Raw genomic sequence first — 16931 nt, forward strand, 5'->3', positions numbered from 1 at the left:
GCCAATCAAAACACGCCGTACGGCTTTCTTGCTATATTGACATAGTGCGTTACTTCACAACATGCACAAATTAATTGTACTTATTATAAAATTGTGTGAGAACGAGAAGTAGAGATAAATTTTACATACCTGCAAACACTCAAATCTAACTGAGTTTTTATTTTATGAATATAATAGAGGGAAAAATTCCACGTGGGAAAAATGTATCTAAAAACAAAGATGATGTAACTTTCCAAATGAAAGCGCTGGCATGTTGATAGACACACAAATATGCACACAAAACTCAAGCTTTCGTAACCAACGGTTGCTTCATCAGGAAAGAGGGAAGGAGAGGGAAAGACGAAAGGATGTGGGTTTTAAGGGAGAGGGTAAGGAGTCATTCCAATCCCGGGAGCGGAAAGACTTATCTTAGGGGGAAAAAAGGACAGGTATACACTCGCACACACGCACATATCCATCCGCACATACACAGACACAAGCAGACATTTGTAAAGGCAAAGAGTTTGGGTAGAGATGTCAGTCGAGGCGGAAGTACAGAGGCAAAGATGTTGTTGAATGACAGGTGAGGTATGAGCGGCGGCAACTTGAAATTAGTGGAGGTTGAGGCCTGGTGGGTAACGAGAAGAGAGGGTATATTGAAGAGCAAGTTCCCATCTCCGGAGTTCTGACAGGTTGGTGGTAGTGGGAAGTATCCAGATAACCCAGACGGTGTAACACTGTGCCAAGATGTGCTGGCCGTGCACCAAGGCATGTTTCGCCACAGGGTGATCCTCATTACCAACAAACACTGTCTGCCTGTGTCCATTCATGCGAATGGACAGTTTGTTGCTGGTCATTCCCACATAGAAAGCTTCACAGTGTAGGCAGGTCAGTTGGTAAATCACGTGGATGCTTTCACAGGTGGCTCTGCCTTTGATCGTGTACACCTTCCAGGTTACAGGACTGGAGTAGGTGGTGGTGGGAGGGTGCATGGGACAGATTTTACTCCGGGGGCGGTTACAAGGGTAGGAGCCAGAGGGTAGGGAAGGTGGTTTGGGGATTTCATAGGGATGAACCGAGAGGTTACGAAGGTTAGGTGGATGGCGGAAAGACACTCTTGGTGGAGTGGGGAGGATTTCATGAAGGATGAATCTCATTTCAGGGCAGGATTTGAGGAAGTTGTATCCCTGCTGGAGAGCCACATTCAGAGTCTGGTCCAGTCCCGGAAAGTATCCTGTCACAAGTGGGGCACTTTTGGGGTTCTTCTGTGGGAGGTTCTGGGTTCGAGGGGATGAGGAAGTGTCTCTGGTTATTTGCTTCTGTACCAGGTCGGGAGGGTAGTTGCGGGATGCGAAAGCTGTTTTCAGGTTGTTGGTGTAATGGTCCAGGGATTCAGGATTGGAGCAAATTCGTTTGCCACGAAGACCTAGGCTGTAGGGAAGGGACCGTTTGATGTGGAATGGGTGGCAGCTGTCATAATGGAGATACTGTTGCTTGTTGGTGGGTTTGATGTGGACGAATGTGTGAAGCTGGCCATTGGACATATGGAGGTCAATGTCAAGGAAAGTGGCGTGGGATTTGGAGTAGGACCAGGTGAATCTGATGGAACCACAGGAGTTGAGGTTGGAGAGGAAATTCTGGAGCTCTTCTTCACTGTGAGTCCAGATCATAAAGATGTCATCAATAAATCTGTACCAAACTTTGGGTTGGCAGGCCTGGGTAACCAAGAAGGCTTCCTCTAAGCTCCCCCTAAATAGGTTGGCGTACGAGGGGGCCATCCTCATACCCATGGCTGTTCCCATTAATTGTTGGTATGTCTGGCCTTCGAAAGTGAAGAAGTTGTGAGTCAGGTTGAAGCTGGCTAAGGTAATGAGGAAAGAGGAGTTTTTATTTTGGTATACAAACATTATTTTCTGATATTGATAGTCCATCAGCATAATTTGTTCACCAACTGAACTACTACAGACTACAGCCTGACAAACACTGACTTCTGTTTATAGACTCGTCTGTGCTGTGGCAAAGTTGGTGCCTACATAGTCTACATTACTGTTTGTTACAGATGAAGCATTTATAAATCATAGATTTTATAACTTCGGATGCAGTTAGACAATGTCGCAATTACAAGATAGTACATGATTTCTACAGTTACACTTTTAATGTCAAATTTGAAAGGTGCTCATTAATTTTTTTATATGTAAATTATGATTACATATGTCATCATGAATTAGCTTTTTCTTTTTAACTTAAAATTTTTTACATAATAATGTTGACATACCATAGTTTACAGATTTGTCTTGCAAATTACACCATAAACTTGCAATCCATTTGTAAACAACACAAAACTAAATATTTTCCCCTAACAGTTGTAATTTATGTAATTCGGTAAAAAAAACAGTTTTATAACAATGCTATGGTCTCTGGCATTTTTGTGGAAAACAATTTGCTAGCTTTAAAACCAATCCTCGAAGTTATGTTTGCTAAAGGTGATTAATCGAAACATATTATGAAATATGCACAATTGAAATAAACTGAAAACCTCATTTTGTTAAAGACTGGGCAATAAATGTAAATTAATAATAGATTGTGAGACTTTTTAGTTAACATACGAGTTGACCAGCACATTAAATACTACAGGAACTACATTTTTTTATCATTAGACTGTGAATGATCAATAAATCAATTGTATAAAAACCTTAGCAGAAGATGAATCTGTACCTAACTAAATTGAACTACTTTTCTACCAGATACAGTGCACTCTTGGAAGTTTTCAGATTCTTTGTCTCACGTGTGGATCCACAGCTGTGGTGTAATTTCTGAGTGCTAAAGCCATTTTACATCCACCAAAGGCTGTCAGAAAGTTTTATGCAGATGAACTGTATTACTGGCCACACACACTGAGATACTATTCTTGACATGTTACATTTTGTATTCATTTTTGTTTCTTTATCCGTTTGTGTATGTAGTCATTTTACTATGATTAACGACATAGTTCTAAATGTATATTTCAAATTGTTCTGCTGCTAAAGATAGCCAAACTATGTAAAATTGTCAAATGAAACTAAAGTTTACTGTTTACCAGTGACTGGTAACAGTAAAGTTGTAATTTCACTTAATATTACTGACAATCATGGTAGAGCACAAACTAAAATGTTTTCATTTAAAAGTACGAGGTGCATTCAAGTTCTAAGGCCTCCGATTTTTTTTCTAATTAACTACTCACCCGAAATCGATGAAACTGGCGTTACTTCTCGACATAATTGCCCTGCAGACGTACACATTTTTCAAAACGCTGACGCCATGATTCCATGGCAGCGGCAAAGGCTTCTTTAGGAGTCTGTTTTGACCACTGGAAAATCACTGAGGCAATAGCAGCACGGCTGGTGAATGTGCGGCCACGGAGAGTGTCTTTCATTGTTGGAAAAAGCCAAAAGTCACTAGGAGCCAGGTCAGGTGAGTAGGGAGCATGAGGAATCACTTCAAAGTTGTTATCACGAAGAAACTGTCGCGTAACGTTAGCTCGATGTGCGGGTGCATTGTCTCGGCGAAACAGCACACGCGCAGCCCTTCCCAGACGTTTTTGTTGCAGTGCAGGAAGGAATTTGTTCTTCAAAACATTTTCGTAGGATGCACCTGTTACCATAGTGCCCTTCGGAACGTAATGTGTAAGGATTACGCCCTCGCTGTCCCAGAACATGGACACCATCATTTTTTCAGCACTGGCGGTTACCCGAAATTTTTTTGGTGGCGGTGAATCTGTGTGCTTCCATTGAGCTGACTGGCGCGTTGTTTCTGGATTGAAAAATGGCATCCACATCTCATCCATTGTCACAACCGACGAAAAGAAAGTCCCATTCGTGCTGTCGTTGCGCGTCAACATTGCTCGGCAACATACCACATGGGCAGCGCGTGGTCGTCCGTCAGCATTCGTGGCACCCACCTGGATGACACTTTTCGCATTTTCAGGTCGTCATGCAGGGCTGTGTGCACAGTACCCACAGAAATGCCAACTCTGGAGGCGATCTGTTCAACAGTCATTCGGCGATCCCCCGAAACAATTCTCTCCACTTTCTCGATCATGTCGTCAGACCGTCTGGTGCGAGCCCGAGGTTGTTTCGGTTTGTTGTCACACGATGTTCTGCCTTCATTAAACTGTCGCACCCACAAACGCACTTTCGACACATCCATAACTCCATCACCACACGTCTCCTTCAACTGTCGATGAATTTCAGTTGGTTTCACACCACGCACATTCAGAAAACGAATGATTTCACGCTGTTCAAGTAAGGAAAACGTCGCCATTTTAAGTATTTAAAACAGTTCTCATTCTCGCCGCTGGCGGTAAAATTCCATCTGCCGTACGGTGCTGCCGTCTCTGGGACGTATTGACAATGAACGCGGCCTCATTTTAAAACAGTGCGCATGTTTCTATCTCTTTCCAGTCCGGAGAAAAAAAATCGTAGGCCTTAGAACTTGAATGAACCTCGTAAAACAGTACAAAGTGCTTAAAATTTTCTGTCTAATCATTGGTACTAAATGCTAATGTGATTGCTTGTTCTCAAAGACATAGGCCTAATATCTTTCTTTACACATTTTGGAATAGCAGTCGATGCAGGTCACAGTGGTGCACCACTGACCTACTAGTGTTACGTGTCTCGTTTATTGCCGACAGGAAGACGTTGCTCTTCATGACACCAGGCTTGCCGTTCGTGCCAGCAGTGGCTGTCACTGTCAACATCTACCTCATCTTCAAGCTCTCCATCCTCACACTGGTGCGCTTCACCGTCTGGATGGCCATCGGTGAGTGCATCGCACAACTGACCACTGCGATTATCCGGGGCCTTCTAGCGAGATGTCACGTATAACACTTTTGAATCACCAGTACCATTGATCAAAGGAAGTTGTCCTAACTTATTCAAGTAAAGGAAAGAGGGGGCCATATCATCTGCGTGGGGACAAATTACAGTGGGGCTCCCACAAGATTCGATCATTGGCCCACTATTGTTCTTGCTTTCTGTTACTGATATGCCACTTTATTTGAACCAGGAGGCAGAATTAATCCTGTCTGCATTGTTGTGAAGCTGAGCAAAGCTGCATCAACAAAGAAAATAACAATGTTTGTTAATGTTTGTAGCTGGTTTTGCACAAATGGGCTAGATTAATCTGTGGAGAAACATTGCTCATCCAGTTTTGTACATCAAAACCATCCCACCTCCTATCAACATACCATACCAACAAGAAATGATAAACAGGGTACAAAGTATTAATTCCGTAGGTGTACACATTGATGAAAATTTAAACTGGAAAAAAAAAAAATCAAATAGTAGGCCTGCTACTTTTCCATAAGAATAAATATCAACTTTGTGGATACGTAAGTCAGTAAGTTAACATATTTCACAAGTTTTCTTTTACTGATGTCGTATGGGATAATATTCTGTCAAAAAATATTTACTGCAGAAAAGAAAGTAATTAGAATTATGTGTGGAGTACATCTTGTAAGTAATTCCTTAACCACATTAGAATATAAACCACAGCCTCACAATGCTTCTACTCATTAAAAAAACTACTTGTCAACAATCCAGCTGAGTATGAGAGGAATGGAAATACTATATGCATTACTCTGTAATGAATCTAACTTTTGTACAGAAAGGGATGAAATATTCAACTATAAAACTTCTCCAGAATATTTGGAAGGTAGGAGACGAGGTACTGGCGGAATTAAAGCTGTGAGGACGGGGCGTGAGTCGTGCTTGGGTAGGTCAGTTGGTAGAGCACTTGCCCGCGAATGGCAAAGGTCCCGAGTTCGAGACTCGGTCTGGCACACAGTTTTAATCTGCCAGGAAGTTTCATAAAACTTCTTGACTATCTACCTATGGAAACAAATGTCTGAAAGATATCAGAAGTGTTTTCATATGTAGACTAAAGATGATTCTCCATAACAACTCCTTCTATGCCGTAGAGAAATCCTTGAATAGAAATGATTAGTCATTTTGTACAGAAACAAACCTGTAATTGGACAGGATGTCCCAAAATATTTTTGTTTTGTTTTGTTTTTTTGTATTCAATCTTTGTTCTTTCAATACATAATAGTAAGTATGATCCATGGAATACACACTAACTAACTGAAGTTTTAAAAAGCAACATGTGATCAGCCTTATCCAGAAGAGACAAGTTATGTGTCAATACGAAGTGATGGGAATCGTGACTGCAGTTGTCTCAGTTGGTTTGTTATGATGTGCTATTCTCTAGGCAATGTTATTAATCTAGTCCATTTTCTAGACCTTAATGTGTTAATATGTAACCATATAGGACTATGTAATATCCACCTTCATAGGAAAGGTTACTAATGTTCGTCAGTGTGACAAGGAAGGGAGCTAACTAATGTGATGTGGGTTTCAGATTCTTCATTTTGTTAGTCTGTAGCTGTTCCTACCAATGCCCATAAACAACGTTTCTTACCACTCACTCAACAGTGGTCAGCAGGACACTTACATGAGTAATTAGAAAATAGTCAATCTGCTTTGCACTCTCAGAAATCTCAGCTTCTGTGCTGAAGAACAACTATCCCTTCAAAAACGTCATGAAAAATGCAGCTAAAATGTGTGTTAGGGCAACTATAGATTTCCTTAGAATTAACAGCCTCTGACCCTATGACTTATCTTAGAAATTAGATTAAGGAAAGGCAAACCTACGTTTCTAGCATTTGTAGACTTAGAGAAAGCTTTCGACAATGTTGCCTGGAATACTCTCTTTCAAATTTTAAAGATGGCAGGGGTAAAATACAGGGAGCGAAAGGCTATTTACAATTTGTACAGAAACCAGATGGCAGTTATAAGAGTGGAGGGGCACGAAAAGGAAGCAGCGGTTGGAAAGGGAGTGAGACAGGGTTGTAGCCTCTCCCCAATGTTATTCAATCTGTACATTGAGCAAGCAGTATAGGAAACAAAAGAAAAATTCAGAGTAGGTATTAAAATCCATGGAGAAGAAATAAAAACTTTGAGGTTCGCCGATGACATTGTAATTCTGTCAGAGACAGCAAAGGACTTGGAAGAGCAGCTGAACAGAATGGACAGTGTCTTGAAAGGAGGATATAAGATGAACATCAACAAAAGCAAAACAAGGATAATGGAATGTAGTCGAATTAAGTCGGGTGATGTTGAGGGAATTAGATTAGGAAATGAGACACTTAAAGTAGTAAAGGAGTTTTGCTATTTGGGGAGCAAAATAACTGATGATGGTCGAAGTAGAGAGGATATAAAATGTAGACTGGCAATGGCAAGGAAAGCGTTTCTGAAGAAGAGAAATTTGTTTATAAGTTTATTTTATGCTTATGGCAGCAGATGGTCAATGTAGCTTGTAGTACATGACAGCATAAATGTTTCTGGAATATCTGAAATCTAAAGACATGGGCACTGATTTTACTTTTCCTTGCCAGTTCTAATTTATGGATCATAATTAAACTCATACTTATCAGCCAAGAGTTTCATATATTACTTTATAAATCACTAATTAAAATATTCATATGTGCTGTTACATATCATCCTAATATTGCTTACTGAATAGGAGTGATACTGTAGGGATGTCCACATTCTTATTGCTGACTTTCTACACCTGTGATTTATATAGTTTGGTAATTTGTTGTGCCCTCAGTATCTGTGAAGTGAATGACTGGAATTATTCCGTAAGCTGCATTAAGAAGTATCCTTTATTTATTGGTGGTAACTAGTTTCAGACATTACTTCTGTTTTCAAACTATCCTGTAAAAACAACACTGACTAGTTTCAGACATTACATCAGTTTTCAAGCCATCCTGTAAAAACAAAGTTACAGTAGATATTACAGTGATTATAAAAAGTGAGGCATGAATATAAGCAGCGATTCTTGTATGAAAAATTACATGAAAGGTTTCTTACCATCTTCAGAATATAAAAAAAAAATCCAGTCATATATACATGCTTGGAAATACCCATAACAGACAATCCTGATAGTTCAACATACAGTAAACAAACTACGCTGAACAGTGCAGAGAGACCTGATGCTCAAAGACACCGGCAGTTGCCAGGTAAAAACACCAGAGGCCTCTGGTTGCAGTGCACACAAGGGACCGGAATGTTTATTATCTAAAGAAATGTTCTTATATCATAAAGATAACATTACAAATTGCACAGTGACAAATAAAATAAATTAAACCACTGTTTAGTCTTAATCAACTCAAGCTCCATTAAGACCATAATGGACCATGTGTAAATGTTGTTGTTGTTGTGGTCTTCAGTCCAGAGACTGGTTTGATGCAGCTCTCCATGCTACTCTATCCTGTGCAAGCTTCTTCATCTCCCAGTACCTACTGCAGCCTACATCCTTCTGAATCTGCTTAGTGTATTCATCTCTTGGTCTCCCTCTACGATTTTTACCCTCCACACTGCCCTCCAATACTAAATTGGTGATCCCTTCATGCCTCAGAACATGTCCTACCAACCGATCCCTTCTTCTAGTCAAGTTGTGCCACAAAATTCTCTTCTCCCCAATACTATTCAGTACCTCCTCATTAGTTATATGATCTACCCATCTAATCTTCAGCATTCTTCTGTAGCACCACATTTCAAAAGCTTCTATTCTCTTCTTGTCCAAACTATTTATCATCCATGTTTCACTTCCATACATTGCTACACTCCATACAAATCCTTTCAGAAATGACTTCCTGACATTTAAATCTATACTCGATGTTAACAAATTTCTCTTCTTCAGAAACGCTTTCCTTGCCGTTGCCAGTCTACATTTTATATCCTCTCTACTTCGACCATCGTCAGTAATTTTGCTCCCCAGATAGCAAAACTCCTTTACTACTTTAAGTGTCTCATTTCCTACTCTAATTCCCTCAGCCTCACCGACTTAATTCGACCACATTCCATTATCCTTGTTTTGCTTTTGTTGATGTTCATATTATATCCTCCTTTCAAGACACTGTCCATTCCGTTCAACTGCTCTTCCAAGTCCTTTGCTGTCTCTGACAGAATTACAATGTCATCAGCGAACCTCAACGTTTTTATTTCTTCTCCATGGACTTTAATACCTACTCCGAACTTTTCTTTTGTTTCCTTTACTGCTTGCTCAATATACAGATTGAATAACATCGGGGAGACGCTACAACCCTGTCTCACTCCCTTCCCAACCGCTGCTTCCCTTTCGTGCCCCTCGACTCTTATAACTGCCATATGGTTTCTGTACAAATTGTAAATAGCCTTTCGCTCCCTGTATTTACCCATGCCACCTTTAGAATTTGAAAGAGAGTATTCCAGTCAACATTGTCAAAAGCTTTCTCTAAGTCTACAAATGCTAGAAATGTAGGTTTGCCTTTCCTTAATCTATTTTCTAAGATAAGTCGTAGGGACAGTATTGCCTCACGTGTTCCATTATTTCTGCAGAATCCAAACTGATCTTCACCGAGGTTGGTTTCTACCAGTGTTCCCATCTGTCTGTAAAGAATTCGCGTTAGTATTTTGCACCTGTGACTTATTAAACTGATAGTTCGGTAATTTTCACATCTGTCAACACCTGCTTTCTTTGGGATTGGAATTATTATATTCTTCTTGAAGTCTGAGGGTATTTCGCCTGTCTCATACATCTTGCTCACCAGATGGTAGAGTTTTGTCAGGACTGGCTCTCCCAAGGCCGTCAGTAGTTAATGGAATGTTGTCTACTCCCGGGGCCTTGTTTCGACTCAGGTCTTTCAGTGCTCCTGACATACAGACACAGATTTCTTCGTGTGCAAGGATCTAAAGATGTGCTCTCGCTTCAAGTTGGATACAGACTCTGTTAAACCACCATCGCAAACACCTTGTAAGGACCCTTGTCCAGGGTGTAATTCATTCAGTGACATACACTCAGTCGCTGTCACTTCCGGGCTTTTCTCGAAGAAATTGATTCTGAATTCTGTGACTTGTCTTAGTACACAACAAAAATAGAACACATTACCATGCTTAATACTGTTGGCACTCAAAATAGCTTGTAATCATTTCAAAATGGAGAAACAGGTCTGTATGGTTTTCAGGGGAATTGTATACAATTCTTCCTGCAAAAAAGTGGCAAGTTCAGGTAATGGGTAGCAGCCACGCACCTCTTTCTCCAAAGTAGAGCACAAAGTCTCAATAATAATGAAATCTGACGGCTGTCGTGGCCAGGGAAGATATGACAGTTCATCCTTGTGCTCATAAAACAAGTCGTGTACAATGCAACCTGTGTGAACAAGTAGTCCGTGTCCTCTTGGAACACGTCATCACCAATGGGAGACGAATGTTTTTTGCTCCATAGGATGGACATGATCAGCCAAAATGGTCACATACGTGGGGTGTTTGAAAAGTCCATGCAAAAATAAAAGCTACGTATGTGTTTGGGGTAAACCTTTTTTATTTTTCGACATAGTCTCCTTTTAGACACATACACTTCGTCCAACACTGTTCTAATTTGTTGATCCCTTCCAAATAATAAGAATAGTCTAAGTCTGCAAAATAGCTATTCGTTCCTGCAATCACCTCCTCGTTTGAATAAAATCTTTGTTGCGCCAGCCATTTCTTCAAATTGGGGAACAAATAGTAGTCCGAGGGAGCCAAGTCTGGAGAATAGGGGCACGTGAAACAAGTTGGAATCCTATTGCCATTAATTTTGCGACCACAACCGCTGAGGTGTGTGATGGAAAAGGACTTTTTGCGTTCCATTCGCCGCCGTTTTTCTTGCAGCTCGGTTTTAAAACTGTCCAATAATGATGAATAATATTCACCTGTAGTAGTTTTACCCTTTTCCAGATAGTCGATGAGGATTATCCCTTGCAAATCCCAAAAGACAGTCGCCATAACCTTTCCGGCCAAAGGGATGCTCTTCGCCTTTTTTGGTGCAGATTCTCCCTTGGTAACCCATTGTTACAGGTTGGTCTCAGGAGTATATTAATGTAGCCATGTTTCATCCACAGTGACGAAATGATTGTTAAAGTCCTGCGGATTCTTCCTGAATAGCTGCAAACCATCCTTGCAACACTTTACACGATTCCATTTTTGGCCAAACGCAAGCAATCGTGGAACCCATCTTGCGGATAGCTTTCTCATGTCCAAATGTTTATGCAAAATATTACGTACCCATTCATTCGGTATGGCTACTGCACTAGCAATCTCGTGCACCTTAACTCTTCTGTCATTCAAAACCATAACATGGATTTTATCAATGATTTCTGGAGTCGTAAACTCCACATGGCATCCAGAACGTTCAGCATCACGTGTGCCCGTATGGCCACTCTGAAAATTTTCAAACCACTTATAAACTGTTCTAATGGAAAGTGCGGAGTCACCATAATGTTTATTAAGCTTCTCTTTAGTCTCCTGAGGCGTATTGCCTTTCACAAAGTAATGTTTAATCACCACACGAAATTCTTTTTCGTTCATTTTTTGACAATCACTCGACTTCCTTGATTCACACGAATGCCAAACACAAATAAATAGACCAATGTGGCTAAAACTTGGTGTGCGTTCCTTCCAAAGGTGCTACTGACTAAACGTGACCTCGATACACTCCGGTGGTGCCATCCCTGACTCTGCACGGACTTTTCAAACGCCCCTCGTAATCCTTGGCAGTAACGACCTTGCAAAGTAGCCTTGTGGCCCACAGAATACGATACGGCTGCCCAAATCTTCATCAAACCTTGGCTATATTTCACTCTTCTGACATAAACTCGGACACGAGATGGAAACAGCGTCAAACAAGACTCGTCCGATCAAATGACTTTCTTCCATTGCTCCGTAGTCCAGGTTTCGTGGCTTTGGTGCCATGCTTTCCTGCCAGTCATTTGCAGCACTGATGAGTGCTTCTGGAATTCCAGCTCAGCGCACAGTTCCCATCTTATGGAGCTCCATCCATGTTGTTTTAGTGCTAAGAGTGTGACATTCAGTTGTGCAGTGACTTTGGCAACTGTCGTCCTCGTATTTTTCATCACAATCCTCTTCAATGACCCCGTCTGTCACGACCGCTCGACACAGACTTTCGTTCGTGTTGTGACGTAGCAGATAATGTTCTCCTGCTTTCCCTGTTTGTGTTACACAAATCTTCTATACGGTGCCTTTTGAAAGCTCAAACACAGAAGCACCCACTGTACGATCACCGACAATCTGCCCACATTCAAATTCACTTAGCTCCAATACCCCCCCCCCCCTCCTGTGATTTGTGGTCAAATACAACAGAACAATATGCAAGCTTGGCTTTCATCTGTATTTATGTTGAAGCATTGCAGTGTTTCCACATTTTTGTCCAACATTTGTAGATACAACTGATTCGTATGTCTCGTTTTCATATTTCTTCTGCTTGGTGCAATATAGCGACACAAGAAGGGATGTCAAACAGATGTGCAAAACTATAGACCTATGTCTCTAATGTTGATCAATTGTAGAATTTTGGAACACGTATTATGTTCGAGTATAATGACTTTTCTGGAGACTAGAAATCTACTCTGTAGGAATCAGCACGGAGTTTTGAAAAAGACGATCGTGTGAAACCCAGCTCGCACTATTCGTCTACGAGAGTCAGAGGCCCGTAGACACGGGTTCCCAGGCAGGTGCCGTGTTTCTCGACTTCCGCAAGGTGCTCGATACAGTTCCCCACAGTCATTTAATTAACAAAGTAAGAACATATGGACTATCAGACCAATTGTGTGATTGGACTGAAGAGTTCCTAGATAACAGAACGCAGCACGTCATTCTCAATGGAGAGAAGTCTTCCGAAGTAAGAGTGATTTCAGGTGTGCCGCAGGGGAGTGTCGTAGGACCGTTGCTATTCACAATATACATAAATGACCTTGTGGATAACACCAGAAGTTCACTGAGGCTTTTTGCGGATGATGCTGTGGTATATCGAGAGGTTGTAACAATGGAAAATTGTACTGAAATGCAGGAGGATCTGCAACAAATTGACGCACAGTGCAGGGGATGGCAATTGAATCTCGATGTTGGCAAGTGTAATGTGCTGCGAATACACAGAAAGATAGACCCCTTATCATTTAGCTACAATGCAGCAGGTCAGCAACTGGAAGCAGTTAATTCCATGAATAATCTGGGAGTAGGCATTAGGAGTGGTTTAAAATGGAATGACCATATAAAATTAATCGTCAGTAAAGCAGATGCCAGACTGAGATTCATTGGAAATCCTAAGGAAATGCAGTCCATAAACAAAGGAAGTAGGTTACTTTACAGTTGTTCGCCCACTTCTCGAATACTGGTCACCGGTGTGGGATGTGTACCAGATAGGGTTAATAAAAGAAAGAAAGATCCTTTATCATTTAGCTACAATATAGCAGGTCAGCAACTGGAAGCAGTTAATTCCATAAATTATCCGGGAGTATGCATTACGAGTGATTTAAAATGGAATGACCATATAAAACTAATCGTCGGTAAAGCAGATGCCAGACTGAGATTCATTGGAAGAATCCTAGGGAAATACAATCTGAAAATGAAGGAAGTAGGTTACAGTACACTTGTTCGTCCACTGCCGGCCCGAGTGGCCGTGCGGTTCTGGGCGCTACAGTCTGGAGCTGAGCGACCGCTACGGTCGCAGGTTCGAATCCTGCCTCGGGCATGGATGTGTGTGATGTCCTTAGGTTAGTTAGGTTTAATTAGTTCTAAGTTCTAGGCGACTGATGACCTAAGAAGTTAAGTCGCATACTGCTCAGAGCCATTTGAACCATTTTGTTCGCCCACTGCTCGAATACTGCTCAGCAGTGTGGGATCCGTACCAGATAGGGTCGATAGAAGAGATAGAGAAGATCCAACAGAGAGCAGTGCATTTCATTACAGGATCATTTAGTAATCGCGAAAGCGTTACGGAGATGACAGATAAACTCCAGTGGAAGACTCTGCAGGAGAGACGCTCAGTAGCTCGGTACGGGCTTTTGTCGAAGTTTCGAGAACATACTTTCACCGAGGAATCGAGCAGTATTTTGCTCGCTCCTATGTATATCTCACGAAGAGACCGTGAGGATAAAATGAGAGAGATTAGAGCCCAGACAGAGGCATACTGACAATCTTTCTTTCCACGAACAATACGAGACTGGAATAGAAGGGAGAACCGACAGAGGTACTCGAGGTACCCTCCGCCACACACCGTCAGGTGGCTTGCAGAGTATGGATGTAGATGTAGATATGAAATTTACTTTTATTTATGTATGTTTTGTGCTTGGCATTTTATATTGAAAAGTCCAAGCTCTTCATTCTTAATATGTACATTATGTTGACGTACCTAAAATTCCGACAGGCTTTGGTGTGTACTTCTACTACGGCATCAAACATAGCACACTGGAGGAGGAAGAACAACAGAGACTCCGTGAAGAACAAGAGGAGGAGGAGCAGCGCTCCGTGTCCGGCATCCAAGGGGGCATCGGCGGAGGCTCCGACACCGGGGGCGGCATCGAGATGTCCGTGTCGCCCGCCAGGCAGACGCCCCAGGTGCCGGTGCAGACCGCGGGCTCGGCACCCGTAGCGGCAACTGGCAGGGCCTCCGACCTGTTCGTTCCGCCGACCCATTTTCCGACGTGGGACGATTGAGGCGGTGGCCGTCGTGGAGGCAGGACCGTAGCAGCTGGGGTTCGGGGCCCTGCTGTGACGTGCCACGGACCGAGCGAGTGGTGAATGGCGAGTGAAGTGACCGGCAGCTGTGGCGGGCGAGACTGTGGGGGCGGTATGACCGGTGCCCGCGTTCCCGGTGCCTGCTCACGTATGGGGTCAGTGACGAGATGGACTGCGTGGAGTGTGGTGGCCGGGGAGTCTGCAGGCGTCAAACGGTGCACGGTACATCCCCGTCTTCGGTCTGCTGACAAACTGACCGAAGCAGCCCGGAAAACTGTCTCGTCATGTGAAGCAGTGATCGGCAGTGAATTTGACTGTCGAACGACTGAAAATTCGCCAGTTACTTAGCTGACATAGAGGCAATATGAACAGCTGTGATGCAGCACAGAGGATCCATTTTCAGGTGTCAGGGGATGGCTCTAGACTCCACTGTCCAGCTCCTTTCCTGAGGAACATCTCGGGTTGTTGTAACTGGAGTATTTCCTAGCATTTACTGCTCGATTTCAGTCATCAAACCTTGCTGTGATGTAAATGTTGAGACCTTACACTCATTCGTAATGAAAGCTACTGACATGCTTGTGCAACTGTGTTTTGTGTAGAGGTGTTCAGTTATGCCCTGATAATTGCAGCAATATTAATTTGCAGAACTTTTTGGCAATACAGTTAGAAGAAGTAACAGCACCAAAACTGTCCACACAAAACACCTCAGAGTGAGGGAATGTGACAGTGTTGATGGTGATCCGACCATCACATTTCCACAGCCTTTCTTGATGAGGTGACACTTCTCCCATTGTCTCTCACTGCCATCAACAATACAAAAACAACAATATATATATAAACAAACACAAACATACACACAAAATTCTAGCTTTCGCAACAAACGGTTGCTTCGTCAGGAAAGAGGGAAGGAGAGGGAAAGATGAAAGGAAGTGGGTTTTAAGGGAGAGGGTAAGGAGTCATCCAATCCCGGGAGCGGAAAGACTTACCTTAGGGGGAAAAAAGGACGGGTTACACTCGCGCACACACACACATATCCATCCGCATATACACAGACACAAGCAGACATTTGTAAAGGCAAGAGAATGAGTGGCCCAAACTCTTTGCCTTTACAAATGTCTGCTTGTGTCTGTGTATATGCGGATGGATATGTGTGTGTGTGCGAGTGTAACCCGTCCTTTTTTCCCCCTAAGGTAAGTCTTTCCGCTCCCGGGATTGGAATGACTCCTTACCCTCTCCCTTAAAACCCACATCCTTTCGTCTTTCCCTCTCCTTCCCTCTTTCCTGAGGAGGCAACAGTTTGTTGCGAAAGCTTGAATTTTGTGTGTATGTTTGTGTTTGTTTGTGTGTCTATCGACATTCCAGCGCTTTCGTTTGGTAAGTCACATCATCTTTGTTTTTAGATATATTTTTCCCACGTGGAATGTTTCCCCCTCTCTCTCTCTCTCTCTCTCTCTCTCTCTATATATATATATATATATATATATATATATATATATATATATATATATATATAACAGAGGGAAACATTCCATATGTCTGCTTGTGTCTGTATGTGTGGATGGATATGTGTGTGTGTGCGAGTGTATACCTGTCCTTTTTTCCCCCTAAGGTAAGTCTTTCCGCTCCCGGGATTGGAATGACTCCTTACCCTCTCCCTTAAAACCTACATCCTTTCGTCTTTCCCTCTCCTTCCCTCTTTCCTGATGAGGCAACAGTTTGTTGCGAAAGCTTGAATTTTGTGTGTATATTTGTGTTTGTTTGTGTGTCTATCGACCTGCCAGCGCTTTTGTTTGGTAAGTCTCATCATCTTTCTTTATATATATATATATATATATATATATATATATATATATATATATATATATATATATATATATATATATATATATATATATCTAAAAAGAAAGATGATGGGACTTACCAAACAAAAGCGCTGGCAGGTCGATAGACACACAAAAAAACACAAATATACACACAAAATTCTAGCTTTCGCAACCAACGGTTGCTTCGTCAGGAAAGAGGGTGGGAGAGGGAAAGATGAAAGGATGTGGGTTTTAAGGGAGAGGGTAAGGAGTCATTCCAATCCCGGGAGCGGAAAGACTTACCTTAGGGGGAAAAAAGGACAGGTATATTATATATTGTCACCAATTTCTCCTACACAAATATATGTTACACAACACTTGCACTTCACAATGAAGAAGTGCACAAATAAAGATAACCATCCACTTTACTCAACTAAACCCGCAGGCGTCACCTAATTCCACAGTGTAATGTGACAGTAACAGAGAATCAATACATACACGCATTAGCTGCTGAACTTGTAAGATGGCACGTAATTCCCACTACTTGGCCAGTTGTTCA

The 16931-nt window shown here is 42.0% G+C and overlaps 1 protein-coding gene across 1 annotated transcript in view; it reads left to right on the forward strand.

Moving 5' to 3' along the window:
• The window catches only part of LOC126213052 (probable cationic amino acid transporter), a 717466-nt gene extending 702099 nt beyond the window's left edge, over positions 1-15367 (forward strand). The window contains exons 15-16 of the mRNA XM_049940623.1: positions 4649-4776; positions 14260-15367. Coding sequence (XP_049796580.1) covers positions 4649-4776; positions 14260-14549 — 418 coding nt within the window. The 3' untranslated portion in view covers positions 14550-15367. The remainder of the gene's footprint in view (positions 1-4648; positions 4777-14259) is intronic.
• The last annotated feature ends 1564 nt before the right edge of the window (positions 15368-16931 follow it).

This window comes from Schistocerca nitens, chromosome 11 (genome assembly GCF_023898315.1).
Source record: "Schistocerca nitens isolate TAMUIC-IGC-003100 chromosome 11, iqSchNite1.1, whole genome shotgun sequence".
Lineage (NCBI taxonomy): Eukaryota > Metazoa > Arthropoda > Insecta > Orthoptera > Acrididae > Schistocerca > Schistocerca nitens.